Source organism: Panulirus ornatus, chromosome 57 (assembly GCF_036320965.1).
Source record: "Panulirus ornatus isolate Po-2019 chromosome 57, ASM3632096v1, whole genome shotgun sequence".
Lineage (NCBI taxonomy): Eukaryota > Metazoa > Arthropoda > Malacostraca > Decapoda > Palinuridae > Panulirus > Panulirus ornatus.
This window is the reverse complement of record NC_092280.1, coordinates 2,109,108-2,123,800: the sequence shown is the minus strand read 5'-3', so window position 1 is coordinate 2,123,800 and position 14,693 is coordinate 2,109,108. Positions and strand designations below refer to the sequence as shown.

Below are 14,693 nucleotides of genomic sequence, written 5' to 3'. Positions count from 1 at the left end.
TTAATGTATTTCAACATACAACCTATGAAAAAGCTCTTTCTTTTTCCTTTTTTTGTGAACAACGGTTAAACAGCGGAACCATTTCTGTTACAACGGAGTTAGATTCTGTTGAAGATGTCAACGCTGTGTAAACATCTCTATTTGCTAGATTTGATTTGATCTTCAGTATCTGGTTGATGATATAAAGCAGATAAGCCTTAAAGGTTAACTAAGATCAGCTTAACTGCAATGGGTAAGTAGGATTAGATAAGCTGTAGAAGTACAGGGAGATCAGCTAAGCTTTTGTGCTTAAGTAAGCCAAGCTATGCTGAAGTAAACCCAGTTAAGCCGAAAAAGATTATACCAGCTAAAGTGTAGCAGTTAAGTAAGCTAAGCTCAGCTATAGTATCAAACAAACTCAGCTATAGTATCTACTAAACTCAGCTAAGCTGTAGGAAGAAAGTAGAATCAGCTAGACACCAACAGTTAAATATACGAAGCTAAGCTGTAGTAATTCAGTAAACTAAGCTAAATTGTAATAGTTAAATAAACCAAAATAAGCTGCAGTCGGTAGATAAACCCAGCTAAGCTGTCGCAGTTATGTAAGCCCAGCTAAGCTGCAATGGGTAAGTAGGATCAGCTAAAGAAGACAAGGTTAGAGATAGTATCAGAATCATCTCCAGGTGGTATGATCACCTCTCCAGTAGTAGTATATAAGGACTCAAATCCTCCTTCGATGCCGACTTACGTTAGAGATTAAAGTAGGTTTCCTTAAGCCATCCCTCCCTTCGTTTTCTTTATACTAATATCTCATACTTTATCATTTCAGTTTATGTACTTTATCTTATCGTTCAGTCGTGGAAAATGGATGTTTTAGATGTGTTCAAGTGACGCAAAGTGAGGAAAGGGGACGGAGAATACTGAGGAAGAGAGAGAGAGAGAGAGAGAGAGAGAGAGAGAGAGAGAGAGAGAGAGAGAGAGAGAGAGAGGGGGGGTAAGGAGGGAGGGAAGGAGGGAGGGAGGGGCCGCCTACATATGAATGCAATGTATGAAAGACACAAGGGCTCCCTCCACTTCATAAGTCCTCGAAGCTAAACCTTAGAATTGTTTCCCATCGACCTGAATGATCCAAGCCACCAGGAAAGGTTAAGAGTGAGGGGACTGAGTAGGAGGGAGAGAGAGAGAGAGAGAGAGAGAGAGAGAGAGAGAGAGAGAGAGAGAGAGAGAGAGAGAGAGAGAGAGAGAGAGACGATGGAAGTAGAGGTGCGGTGAAGGAACGGGAGCGAATGAAATGGTTCTTTCACTATTCAGGTCACGTTTCATAATCAATAAAGTTTTTCAAGAGATGGTTAATACTCTCTCTCTCTCTCTCTCTCTCTCTCTCTCTCTCTCTCTCTCTCTCTCTCTCTCTCTCTCTCTCTCTCTCTCTCTCTCTCTCTCTCTCTCTCTCTCTGCTGCCCAAGACAGGGGGGAAGCAATAAATGAACGAGCCAAGGTATGTAATTAGTATGATGAGAGTACCATCACAGATGATGAAATATCAGAAGGCGACATGACTGAAGCATTTGATTACCTTGTTGAGAACTCAGAGCCAAGACTAGATGGAATCCAACTCGTTTTTCCTTCAAATGAAACACTCGCCAAGAGCTGAACTTTTTTGATCAAATGAATCATTGATCAAACAGGTAAAAAGATTAATGCGAAGATGACATATATGACTTATAACCAATGCACAAACTAGTATTAGCATATATGCACAAAATGGCATGTATGAATTATAACCAGTGCATAATGGATAGTCTAGTCTAATATCAAAGAAATATAGAGCAGTTAACCTAACATCACATTTAATTGAAATTTATGAATTCATGACATAGGAATAAAAATCACACTGGAGAATATCTGATCCATAACAGTCATATAAGACAGGTGAGCATGGATTTGTGTCAGGTGTATATGAATAACTGCAAGACTTACTTGACCTCAATAATATACATGACATTCTTTTATACAGAGAGACAATTAACCCAGCTTCTCTGCCTTTTGCTAGATTTGACAAATTAAACTATATAGTTTTATGAGAAAGAGTAAAGAAACAAGTTAGAGCAAATATTGAGACATAATGGAAGATTCCAGCTATGAGAACAGATCAAAGTGTTTCTAACTAACAGAAGACTCTATGTGGTAGCAAACAGAAAGACGTTCTTTCAGGAGTACCACAGGGTATGGTGTTGGTTCCACCACTGTTTGTGATGATGGCATCAGGTCTTAACTCAGACACATGTATCGTGAAGGTGACACAAGAATGAAGAAAGTGATGGGATCAGAAGATGATAAAGATGAATGTAAGAGAGAGACGTAGATATGATTTACGAATGAATAGAAGAGAACCTGATTCATATAAATGATTAAGTAATGAAGAAAATAGTCTTTGAGTAGCTAACAATATATTCAACACTCATTACACAGGATCAGTTGGCAGAGGTGGATGAAAGCAGCTGCAGATACATAGGAAACTTGCATCCAGTGAGAGCAGTGATGACATAATACTACAGAGACTAGAAACAAATGAATGGTGCCACAATGAATATTTTCACAGCGAGACACAGTATGCTGATGATGGTAATGTTTAGTGTGTACATAAAGAAGCAAGATAGAACACTGCCTCGTTGTATGGTCAGCACCTACATGTAGAGGTAAACATGTTTGAGATGATTCAGAAAGACTGGAAAACACAGATGGAGGGAGTGGCACATATGAACCAACTGGAGAGGCTGAATGAACTCGAAGTCTACAGCTTAGAAAGATAGGGAGACAGATACATGATAATCTATGCAAGATGGGGAGGAAGATGCACCATGATATATGCAAGATGGGGAGAAAGATGCACCATAATATATGCAAGATGGGAGAAAGATGCACCATGATATATGCAAGATGGGAGAAAGATGCACCATAATCCATGCAAGATGGGGAGGAAGATGCACCATAATCTGTCTTTGGCAGCAAATTGAAGACATCAGAAATTATGTCAACAGTATACCTTAAGCATATACCAAGAGAAACAGCATTACGTATCCAGTAATACGTGTGGTGAGCGCTACGCGGCAGCCCTGCCTGTTGAGCAAAATCTCATCATCTATACCCCGTCGTCAGCTACGCATGCGCTCATTTCCTTCACGTTTCATATCTTATCATCCTTCTTTATAGTCTCTCCATCATTCTATCTGCGCCATCTCGTTCACCTCCATCCTACCTCCCTCTCGCTGAGAGGGGCTCGCCAGTGTCTCCATCAAGCTGGTCGAGCCTCAGTCTATTGTTCTGTTGTGAGCTGGAAGGGTCGAGTTACAGCCTCTCGTCCCAGAGTCCACGACTTCCTATTGAAAATCTATTCAGAGCAATTTATTGAATTTTACCCGTAAATCCCGACAGGTGTATATATATATATATATATATATATATATATATATATATATATATATATATATATATATATATATATATATATATATATATATATATATATATATATATATATATATATATATATATATATATATATATATATATATATATATATATGCAGAGATATTGGAGATTGTGAAGATTATTATACATTTAAGAAGTTAGCTAATGAATAATATTTAATTCCTTATACCTGGAGAGACACATTAGTACATACTATAACTGGTTGTAATTGGTAATTAATTATAAATTGAAGGTTGAGTGATACATATTGTATGAGTATTCTGTCAGTTATTGATATTTTGTTTTCGTCTATTGTTGTTCATTTTCTGGCGTCATTTTGTTTTTGTATTCTTGTCTCATTTGTTGATGCTTTTTGTTGTTACGGTTGGTTTACTTGTTTCTTTGTTCATGTTCTATTGATCACTTCTGCCTTACCAATGTGTCCATTGTATTTGTTTATCTTATGTTATGTATTTTATCATCTGTAATTGTTATTTTGTTTGTTTATTTGTTCTTGTAATGTGAGATGACATCTGAAGACTTCCGGAGATCAAGCAGTAAGACGAAACGTTTATCTACAAACGTCCTGACGTCTTTGCTAACGTTACACAACGTCATTAAAACGTTCCGATCGCCTTGATGACGTCACCCGACATCCAGATGTCCCCCGGTGACGTCAGGAACAAGTAAACTGAAGGGATCTTCCCCAACCTGTACAGCTTTTACTCCTATTTTTCTGAGTCGTTGCCACGTAAGGAGACATCTCAGTCTCTCTGGCGTGTGTGGTGGGTGTCGTGGCTTTGCATAATGGAAGAAGGTTCTTCCTTGCTCTCGCCTGAGTGCCTTCTGTTAACTCTTTGCCGTTGTCCGTTGTGGCCGTTGCTCCTGTTGGCTACTCTCCTCTCTAGGGTTGTGGTAGATGATGTTGTGGTTACATCGCGGGTGAGAAGCTGGCTTTAGCGAGGCTGTATCGCCGTCAGCTGAGGGAGCTGAGTAAAGACCGGTCAGAGAACTTTTCCCTCTGCAGGAGTGTGTACTTTCCCTCCTACTGTCAACAGCGCAGCTTTGGAACTTCCAGAAGCCCCGTAGAAGATGTCTTGTGGTTACCTTATGAGATATTAGATTCGTATTTACACACACACACACAGACATATGCTTGCATACAGTGCCGCTACATAAAGTGAAGAATCTATTTATCTCTCACCTTGATGATAAAGTCGAACAGAAAAAGACAATTCAAGTCAACTTATAAAATCCCTTGAGAAGAAGGACCATGAATATAGTTCTCCAACCTTAACGCATCAGTTCCCATGAACGAAATGTATTTACTGGGTCGAGACGTGTTTACCTGACATTCAAATGTTTTTAGTCATAGGTCTGAAGATCTCTCTCTCCCTTCAAAGTCATGACCCATGCTTGCAAGCAGAATTCATTCGCAGACCCACTCGCCAGAAGTCCTTTTGGCGCCCCTGAGATAGAATTATTCCAATATACAACATATCTACTTGGTTATCTGAAGTGCTAATGTGTTCTGTCAGACCAAAGATCATTTACCCTAGAATTACTTTTCTTTCACTGTATAGCGACCGACATGGTATGGGCTATACATGTCTCCCTCATGGGCTATCTTTGGTGAAAAGAGACTTTGCGAGTGAGAAAGAGATTGAAGGAATTAGTCAGAGTTCCTCACGTATTTATAGACCTGATGTTGTAGGGAAGAGGGAAAGACGAAGGTGGAAGACAATTCCCCATTTTTTGCTTTACGAGGGTTGAAAGAGGAACCATAATGGTTAATCCTCGTATGGTCTGTCGCCTAATAAAAACTATGGAAGCAATAGTTAAGATGTGAGCCCCTACCTATGATGATAATCGACATCTATTGGAGATAAGTTACATTCAGAATACTTTACAAATAAAGTATATCTACGAGAGTTCTATGATCCTAGAGTGATATCTGGTGCAATCTGGAAAACACAGCTCAACTTTAAGCCCAGTGAATGTTTGGGAAACAAGTAACTAACATAAACATAACAGTTGGTTTTCATTTGAGAACAAAGAAAATGGAAACACGGAACAACTTGAACATGTTCCACATGAAGTAAAAGCAGAAAAAGTTCAGACTTTCTTTTGCACACCAGTTAACGATTCATTCAGTGATGCAGAGAACTTTATAAATTTCTTCTTTACATCAGTTGATTACGTCTATGATAATGAAAAAAAAGGGAAGAACAGAAAACTGTAAACATAGTCTGTAAACATAGACATAAGCATAACATACGAATGATTTCCATCAACAGACGTATAGATTTTAGACTAAAAACAGATAGATTAATGATTAATGAATACACAACCTAACAACACTACACAAGCAACGGGAAACATGCAACACTACATCATGCACATCGAACACTGGCTTACCTAAACCAGAATGTTTCCATCGCTGCAAAAATCTACCAGTCACTCAACCCCATGACAAAAGTTATTCCAACCTCACATTTTACTTAATTGGCTAATGATTCCCATTCCAGAAAATCCCAACCACACTGGGCCTAGTGGCACGAAGCCTTATTATTAGCTCTGTTATCATAACACAGTTAAATCATCAAATCAAGAGTCTTCTTTCGTAAAGGTAACACATCTAAGCATTAGAACATAGCAAGGTTCTGTTGGAGGAAAACGTATGATTATATTTTCCAAGAAATCTTTTGTGTTTCGTGTATGATCTGTTCTCATAAAACTCACAAGACACTGGATCTTACTAAACTCACAATACACTCGACAAATCAACAGAACTCATAACGCTTTAACAAATATCACAATATACTCACAATGCTCAGAAACACACTCACATGAGTTGTCCCTCTCCCACATCTGTCCTGACACACTCAAAACACACTCCTCTCCCATACTTGTCCTAACGCACTCAAAAACTTCTGCTTAATGTTCCTTCCTCTTCAGCATAATCTCCAACTCACACTCTCATTCTCTTCTCATTTTGGATACCAAGAAACTATGGAACTACCCTCATTCATGGCCTCCTCATACCCTACAGCCAGGAGGGAGTGGTCTTCGCCTCATTATCATGTGCCTTGAGATAATTGCATCTGTGAGATGTGATTAATGAGTATTCAACCATCGGAGTAATTGCTTGGATTACCACGTTTAGCTGTGAGGACTAAGCGTGTTGAGATGCCATGGTATGATAATGATTATCGGCATTATTAGGGGTAATTAGCGTCGTCAAACAACGATGACCAAACTCGTATACAACTTGAATTCCATATTTAGTGTATCTTGATTATCCATTGGTCGAGTGAATGCCCTAGTGATTGCCTGAATGTTATGCATCTGATGGGTAACTGTCATGCAGACTCCCTATTGGTACTTCAGTCGGGACAATCAGGTCGACTGAGGTGGGACAATCATCCACTTGACGCGGGGCAATCAGGTCTCTAACCTGGGGCAATCAGACTTTGACCTGGGACAGTTTGACCTTTGACCTAGGACAATCAGATCTTTGACCTTGGACAATCATGCCTTTGACCTGGGTCAATCAGGTTTCAAACTCTGGAAAATCATGAACTACATGAAAGAGAAGATTAAGTATATTGATAATGAAATGTTAACAGTGGGATGATAAGACATCATAGTTACAGAGGAATAGATAAACTGTTGAACACATTAGTACCATAGGCTCCAGTCATGCCAAAATGTCCTTTCTAAGACGAAGCCAAAAATGAAATATCAAAGATGGGTTAAAAATGATAAAGTAAACAAAGATAAGAAACAATAATCAGATAGTTTAGAAGGCAAGATAATCTTATTTTGTTTCATAAGACGAATTGAAGAAGGAAAACCAAAAGATTATTTCTGTTAGATAGATAAGTAGATGATTTATGATATTTTTTGAACCATGTAGAAAATGGTTTGCGGGTCTATTTAAGTTTACATCCACCATGGTTTGAGAGTATAGCATAGACAACATCCTGTCTACCATCATGGTATTTAAGACTTGTGTTGAAGCCTTGATGGAGTACATAAGTGGCATTACCCCTGCCTCTTCCTGGGGTACTCATGCATGGGGTAAATTACTCTAAGTATACTAATTACAGTTAAGGCAAATAGGTTAAGATTGACATGAAATAGGGTGTACCCCCATCTTAGACTCTGTGTAGGGTATGAATCACTCCTAATACCTCACTTACTATCATGACAGTATCAACACTGACATCATATAGAGACTACCCCATCTTAGACTTTGAGTTAGGGGGGTAAATCACTTCTGGTACCCCTTACATGCTAGTATGGTACTCACATTTACATTGACCCCAGGCAGGGGGTGCACTGCAATGTTGGGCTCCTCCTCTGGCATGTACCGAAAGAATTCTCGATCATTGAGGTACCACTTGACGGAGTAGAGCTTGTCAAGGGGTACCTTCCAGTGGCACCCTAGTTCCACGTCGTCTCCGCGACCCACTAGTTCTGGTACGTCTAGCTGGCTTACTACTACCTCCTCTCCCACTGCTCCTGTTTGGGGAGAGAGAACAGTAGTGTAGTTAGCTTTTATGAGAGGGAGAAGGGTAGTTAGCTTCGAAAGAAATAGTTAACTGCTATGAGGGGAGAAAAAGGGGGTATTTAGGTGTTGGGGAAAGAGAAGTGTACTTGATTAACGCAAGAGGCAGGAGAACGGTTAGCTAATGTAACTAACTGCTGAGAGAGAAATGATGACAATTAATTTTCATCAGCGGTAGAAAGATGAATTAATTTGTCAGAGAGAGAGAGAGAGAGAGAGAGAGAGAGAGAGAGAGAGAGAGAGAGAGAGAGAGAGAGAGGAGGTAGAATTTATCGTTGCCAGTTGAAGTGTACAGTTAGATACAAGATAGCGAAGCAAAAGCTATCAATTATACTGAGCTGATGAAAAAAAAAATACGGGTAGGGTTTAGATTAACGCATACATGTCTGGGATTAATGAATTTAGAATTACGACAGACGAGGAGTCACAAGGGTAGAAATAAAGGGAGAAGGATTAGCGCCCACGTGTCTCCTGCGCGTCGTAGAAGGCAACGAAGACGAGCGGATGTGGGAAGTGGGAAATCCTCACCTCCTGTATTACTTTCCAAATATAGGAACAGAGGAAGGAGCCAAGCTAGAATTTTTCTTATGAGGTTCAGTAATCTGTTCTAGACGCCACCTTGATCACGCGGCAAATGGAGAACGCGTACGAAAGAATATATATATATATATATATATATATATATATATATATATATATATATATATATATATATATATATATATATAGATATATATGTATATATATAGATAGATAGATAGATAATTAGATAGATAGATAGATAGTTGTAGATATAGATATGATGATCACACTAGTCCGTGATGATAGCGAAATCGCACTTCAGTAGTTCATACAATTTTATTTAACATGTAATTTTTCTATACATGTGGCACGACATGTTTCGTGGAGACAATCCACCTCATCATCAGGTGCCAGTACTTAACAAAGTTATTTAAATCCGAACATCACACTTGAGTCCCGCCGTCCAGCACCAATCTGTACAGACCAACCACTGTCCGCTTTGTCTGGCAGTAACCGTTGTAAGGGAGAGTGATTAAGGGGGGTCACGTGGCGGGGGTTGACCTGGGTAGCTGGGTGTGTCTTGAACAACTTTTTTTATGTTTTCGTGTTTTGTCAATTCTCTCATAATGATTTGGTTAATGCTAGGATGGGCTTTAAAATTGCTTGGGGACAAATTAACTTTCTTAGTATTAGCAATTAAGACAGACTCAATGACGTTACATGTGGCATAATCAGCAGAGGGGTATAGAATAACGGGATTTTCAAGATCTATGGCCAGGGTGATCATTTTCATGACAATGTTTAGCGATCGCATTTTTGTGGTCATCCCTGCGTACTGCATGACGGTGCCAATAACACCTCTCCCTTACAGGTTTTCCGATCTGGCCTGTATAAATATCTGTACATGCCTTGCATTTGACGGCGCAAGAACCTAATTGTTGCATGATTTGGCCTACTATTTATTCATGTGTCACTGATGGTGTTATTGTGCTGGAAAGCACCATAAGCACTGTTTTTAGAACATGTCTTAGATTAGCTAGGTTAGGAGAAAAGGGCAACACTAAACATTTAGGCCTCTCGAATTACTCTATCTGGCCTCTGACTATTCTATCTGGACTCTAACTGCTCTATCTTTCATCACTTGTAGATCTCTTCTCTGTCCTTATCATCAAACTGGTCTGAGAAACTTGCAGGTTCTGATGAAGTCATCCCCTACTCTACCCTTTCCCATGATGGGAGTAACTCAAAAAACTCTCTCAATGTCTCAGAATCTCTCACAATGTTTCATACACTCTCACAATGTCTCACGAAGTCTCAGAATATCTCGCAAACCCCCACAGTGTCTCAGAAAGTCTCGCGGTGTCTCACAAGTCCTTATTAACGAACAAATAATCTTATTCCTTATCTTGTAGAGAATGAGGTACACCTCATTTATCGCTCTCATGAGCCTCTGCCTCACATTTCACTCTCCTTCTGACCAGCATGTCTCTCACTCACGCCTCATCCTCATTACTTATTCACGAAATTAAAACTTCAATCAGGAGCTGCTAAGCTACGAATTAATTAAGCTACGAATTAATTAAAGACTTTGACGATGGTGTAAAGTTGGCAATAAAAATATTTTTGTGCGCTTTTACACCTACATTATCTGCATCTGGGAACAATTGATCATTCCCATTTTCTTATCTGATTAGATAAACTCATTCTCTACTCTGTCCAACAGTTTCTCATAATTCTTACTCGTGGTTTACTCTATAGCTGGGCCATCGAACGCCTCAAGAAGGCGATACCTGGGGTAAGAGAGTGCTAGAAATTCAAAAATTATTATGATCGACATGAAATAATAGTGAAATCCAAAAACTTAAAGTTTTTGATATATTTGAGAAAAAAGAATTAATTGCTTTTCACCGAAAAGGGATGTTGACAATAATGTTTGATTTCAGTAATCTAAATTTAGGAAAAATCATCAATTTTTCAGTTCTGACATTTCATTACGACTGCAATTTAGTCTTAAGATTCTCAATGAACTTTCTGAGTATTCTGCTTTCGGAAAAGGTTGCAAGTCGAGTTTACATTCACGACAAACGTTTGGTGACAGTCATCCATCACATAGACTAATGTATTCAAGGAAGCGGTCCTGAAGGCATTCATCCCCGTGTACTGAAAGAGTGTGCCTTTGAACTTGCACCTGTGCTTGCTCGTCTGTTCCGTTTCTGCTAAAAATCAAAATTTTCTTTCTCTTTGGAAATATGCATTGATACAGCCCATCCCTAGGAAGGGTGACCGTTATGACCCCTCTAACTATCGTCCTATTGCTTTGACATCTACCATTTCCAAAGTCTTTGAATCCCTCCTCAACTCCCATATCCTTAAACAATTAAAAAAAATCACTTCTTTTGACCACTAGCATGGCTTCCGTAAGGCGAGATCCACTGGTGATATTCTTTCCTATCTTACTAATGTTTGGTCATCATCCCTGAAAAATATTAGGGAGTCATGTGTAGTTACCCTTGACATATCTAAGGCTTTTGACAGGGCATGGCATCGGGATCTTATCTCTAAGTTTCCCTCTTGGCTTTCTTCCCTCATTTTGCTCCTTCATATCTAACTTCCTCTTCAGCAGATCTATCTCTTTTCTCTATCAACAGCGGTGTCCATTAAGGTTCTGTCCACTCATACGCTGACGACTCAACGCTGCATTCATCCATTTCCTTCAATTTTGCTCCTCCTTTCACTCAACCTGCATTTCGTCTTGACACAGCTTCCCCAATAACTCAAACTTGGACAGGGCGTCTTAGTATGGTATACAAAATCTTGTTAAGTTTAATGCCTCCAAGACCAAACTTCTTCCCATTTCGCTATCGAAAACTCCTCACAACTCTCGTCTCTCCTTTGACGATTCTGTAAATCCACCTTTTGACCCATTGAACATACTTGGTATTACTGTAACATCCACTCTATCTTGGAAACCCCATATCACTGGAATAGCTAAATCTGCCTCGAAGAAACTGGATGTCCTCTTTAGATGTCGAAACTTCTCTTCTGAACAGTTACCCTCACCTTTGGGGTGGTTCTAGCTATGTATGCTCACTTGACAGAGTTGAGTCGAAAGCGGTCCGACTTATAAACTGTCCCTAGGCTAACTTTCTAACTTGGCCCTTTGCCCTACGCTGCAATGTTGGTTCACTTTCCCTTTTTTATGGGTAATACTTCGGTTTTTACTCCCGATCATTGTGTGGTTACTGGCAACTTAAGGGTGGGCCGTTTTGATACCTGCTTCTTTCCATAGACGTCGAAGCTTTGAAACTCTCTACCTTCTCATGTACTTCAAATTAACTATGCCCCGGCACATTTCAAAAAACCTGGTTTACACTTCCTCGAAAATTCGTAAATACTTACCTTTGTCTTTTCTTTTTCTGTTTTATAATTCTCTCTATATTTCAATTACTGTTCGACCTTGATGTGGGTTTTTGTCCGTTACTGGAGCCTTCAACATATAAAAAAATGTGTATTTCGCTAATGAAACTAAACATTTGAATAATACAACATGTTGTTATTCATTGTCATGCGAGGCGATTGCTGTATATTGAAACTGAATTATCGTAAAGATCTGAAGAAAAAATTTTGTTCATTTCTTTTCATTTTGAGGTAAATGGTCTTAACTAGACCTTACGTGACTTGTATAATATTTTATTATCTAGAGTCAAACAGAATATCATGACCTTTGATTAAAGGAATGACTTAGTTACCTCTTGGTAGTCAAGGTGTGAACTGTTATTCATTTATCCGCAAATAGGATTTTATCTCAGTTATGTGTCAATGAAGAACAAGAGACGATGAATGATCAGGTATAATGAAGGACTTCAATTAATTTTATGTAGTCATTATTATTTATTTGTCGTGCATTTCTCACATCTAAGGAAAACCCCAGTGTATACCCTCTCGTCTTACCTTTGAAAATGAGGTTGCTATGAGTTCATGAGGATCTGTGAGTACTGCAAAAATCACGACCCTTGACCCCGACGGTACGACCCTTGACCCCGAAAGTACGACCCTTGGATATGGTGACCATTACTAGTAGTAGTAGTTGTAGTAGATGTTCATTATCATTATCATTATCATCACTATTATCATGGATATCATTAATGTCATCATCATTATCATGATTAATATTATCATCGTGTTATATATCCTTAATGATGATGCATTATTTAAACCAACCTCTGTGCATACAGAAAAGTTGAAAGTTGTACTCTCACACTCCATGATTTCAAAGTTAGCGATTCACAGGCGGGTGAGAATTTGTGAAAAGTTTCAGCTGAAAAGTTGGAAAAAAAATATGGAGATATAATATTAGTGATTATATTCATTTATCAACCTGACATTTCATATTCTACAACGAACGTTTCCTCTCATATATATCATGTGATTAACCCTGTCTCAATTTTCTTGAAGTCATCTTAGGCACATTAATGTATTCAGAAATGTTTATACATTGTACCCAGACTGAGAAACACAACCTATGTGAAAATTTGTAATTTGGACCTTATGTATCCTTGCAAGTTGAACCACGCTGTCTATTTAGTAACATGAGTTGAAGCGCTATCTTCTCTTATCATGTACAGGAAAATCGAATGCCCTTGTTCTGTTATTATGGACAGTGAAGTTGAACCCACACGTTTTGTTCAATCCAGAACTTTGCGATACTCTTTGACGAAACTCTGAAAGATGTTCCTGAGGCTGGATCTCCAACAGATACACCAAGAAAAGCTGCAAAATGTACATTTCTTATGTATTAAAGCATTTTATTGTCGGACTTATAGTGTGAGAATGTAGTGAGATTAAAATCTTTGAAATGTTCTTCTTGAAAGTTAGTTGAGAACATCATGTGTAATTAGAAGTGTCTGAGTAAGACGGTACGACCCTTGAGCACGTCAGGAACGACGGTACGACCCTTGAGCACGACGGTACGACCCTTAAGCACGACGGTAAGACCCTTGAGCACGACGGTACGACCCTTGAGCACGACGGTACGACCCTTAAGCACGACGGTAAGACCCTTGAGCACGACGGTACGACCCTTGAGCACGACGGTACGACCCTTGAGCACGACGGTACGACCCTTGAGCACGACGGTACGACCCTTGAGCACGACGGTACGATCCTTGAGTACGACGGTACGACCCTTGAGCACGATGGTACGACCCTTGAGCACGACGGTACGACCTTTGAGCACGACGGTACGACCCTTGAGCACGATGGTACAACATTTGATTACGACGGTACGACCTTTGAGAACGGCCACTACGACCTTCGACATGCCACTTGATATAACCGTTAAGGGATCATACCTAAGGGTCGTGGTGTAGTGCTCAAAGGCCATAATACAGTGCTTCATGACAGTGATGATCACATTATCAAACTTTTACACAAAGTTTGTGTACATACTTCAACGCATCTCTCTCTCTCTCTCTCTCTCTCTCTCTCTCTCTCTCTCTCTCTCTCTCTCTCTCTCTCTCTCTCTCTCTCTCTCTCTCTCTCTCTCTCTCATCAGTCACCTCACTTCTCACTATCTCTATTTCGAACTCTCTTATTTCTTCCTTTCTCTCTCATTATTTCACTTATCCCTTCCTATCTCCATGTGAAGCTTTTTCCTATTTTTTTCCTACTATCTCCTTGCTGGTTCTCTCTCTCTCTCTCTCTTTCCATCTCTTTTCTCCCCTGATGTTTCTCTTCTCATTCATCTTCATCTTCCTATCTCTGTTTTATCTCTTTCATCTCTCTATCTCCCAAGCAAACCCTGCCAATCTCCTTACCCCTCTTGCCATAATCTCCGTCTTCTTACTCTCTGTCTCTTCTTCTCTCTTTTTTCTTCCTGTCTCTCATTCCAGCTGTCTCCTATTTTCTATTATCTCCCTTTACATCTTTCTTCACCCTCCTTACTGATTAAGAGAAGTGGCTGCTCCCCATTAAAACTTGGTCGCCACTTAGTGCTTTCCAGTCCCGGGGCGTGGCTGGATCCAGAACCCTTCCAGAACTTGTTAATTGTTCCCCAGATCCCTGGCATTGGCTCCCTCCAGCGACTCGTTTATAGCCTCCCAAACGCCAGGGATCAAGGACCTCCAGAACTAATTAGTTGTCCTGCTGGAGC

The 14,693-nt window shown here is 39.6% G+C and overlaps 1 protein-coding gene across 1 annotated transcript in view; it reads right to left on the bottom strand.

The window, feature by feature from the left end:
- Window positions 1-14,693, bottom strand: part of LOC139766433 (uncharacterized) — a 111,568-nt gene that overhangs the window by 17,880 nt on the left and 78,995 nt on the right. The window contains exon 2 of the mRNA XM_071695118.1: window positions 7,763-7,974. Within this exon, the coding sequence (XP_071551219.1) occupies window positions 7,763-7,974 (212 nt within the window). The remainder of the gene's footprint in view (window positions 1-7,762; window positions 7,975-14,693) is intronic.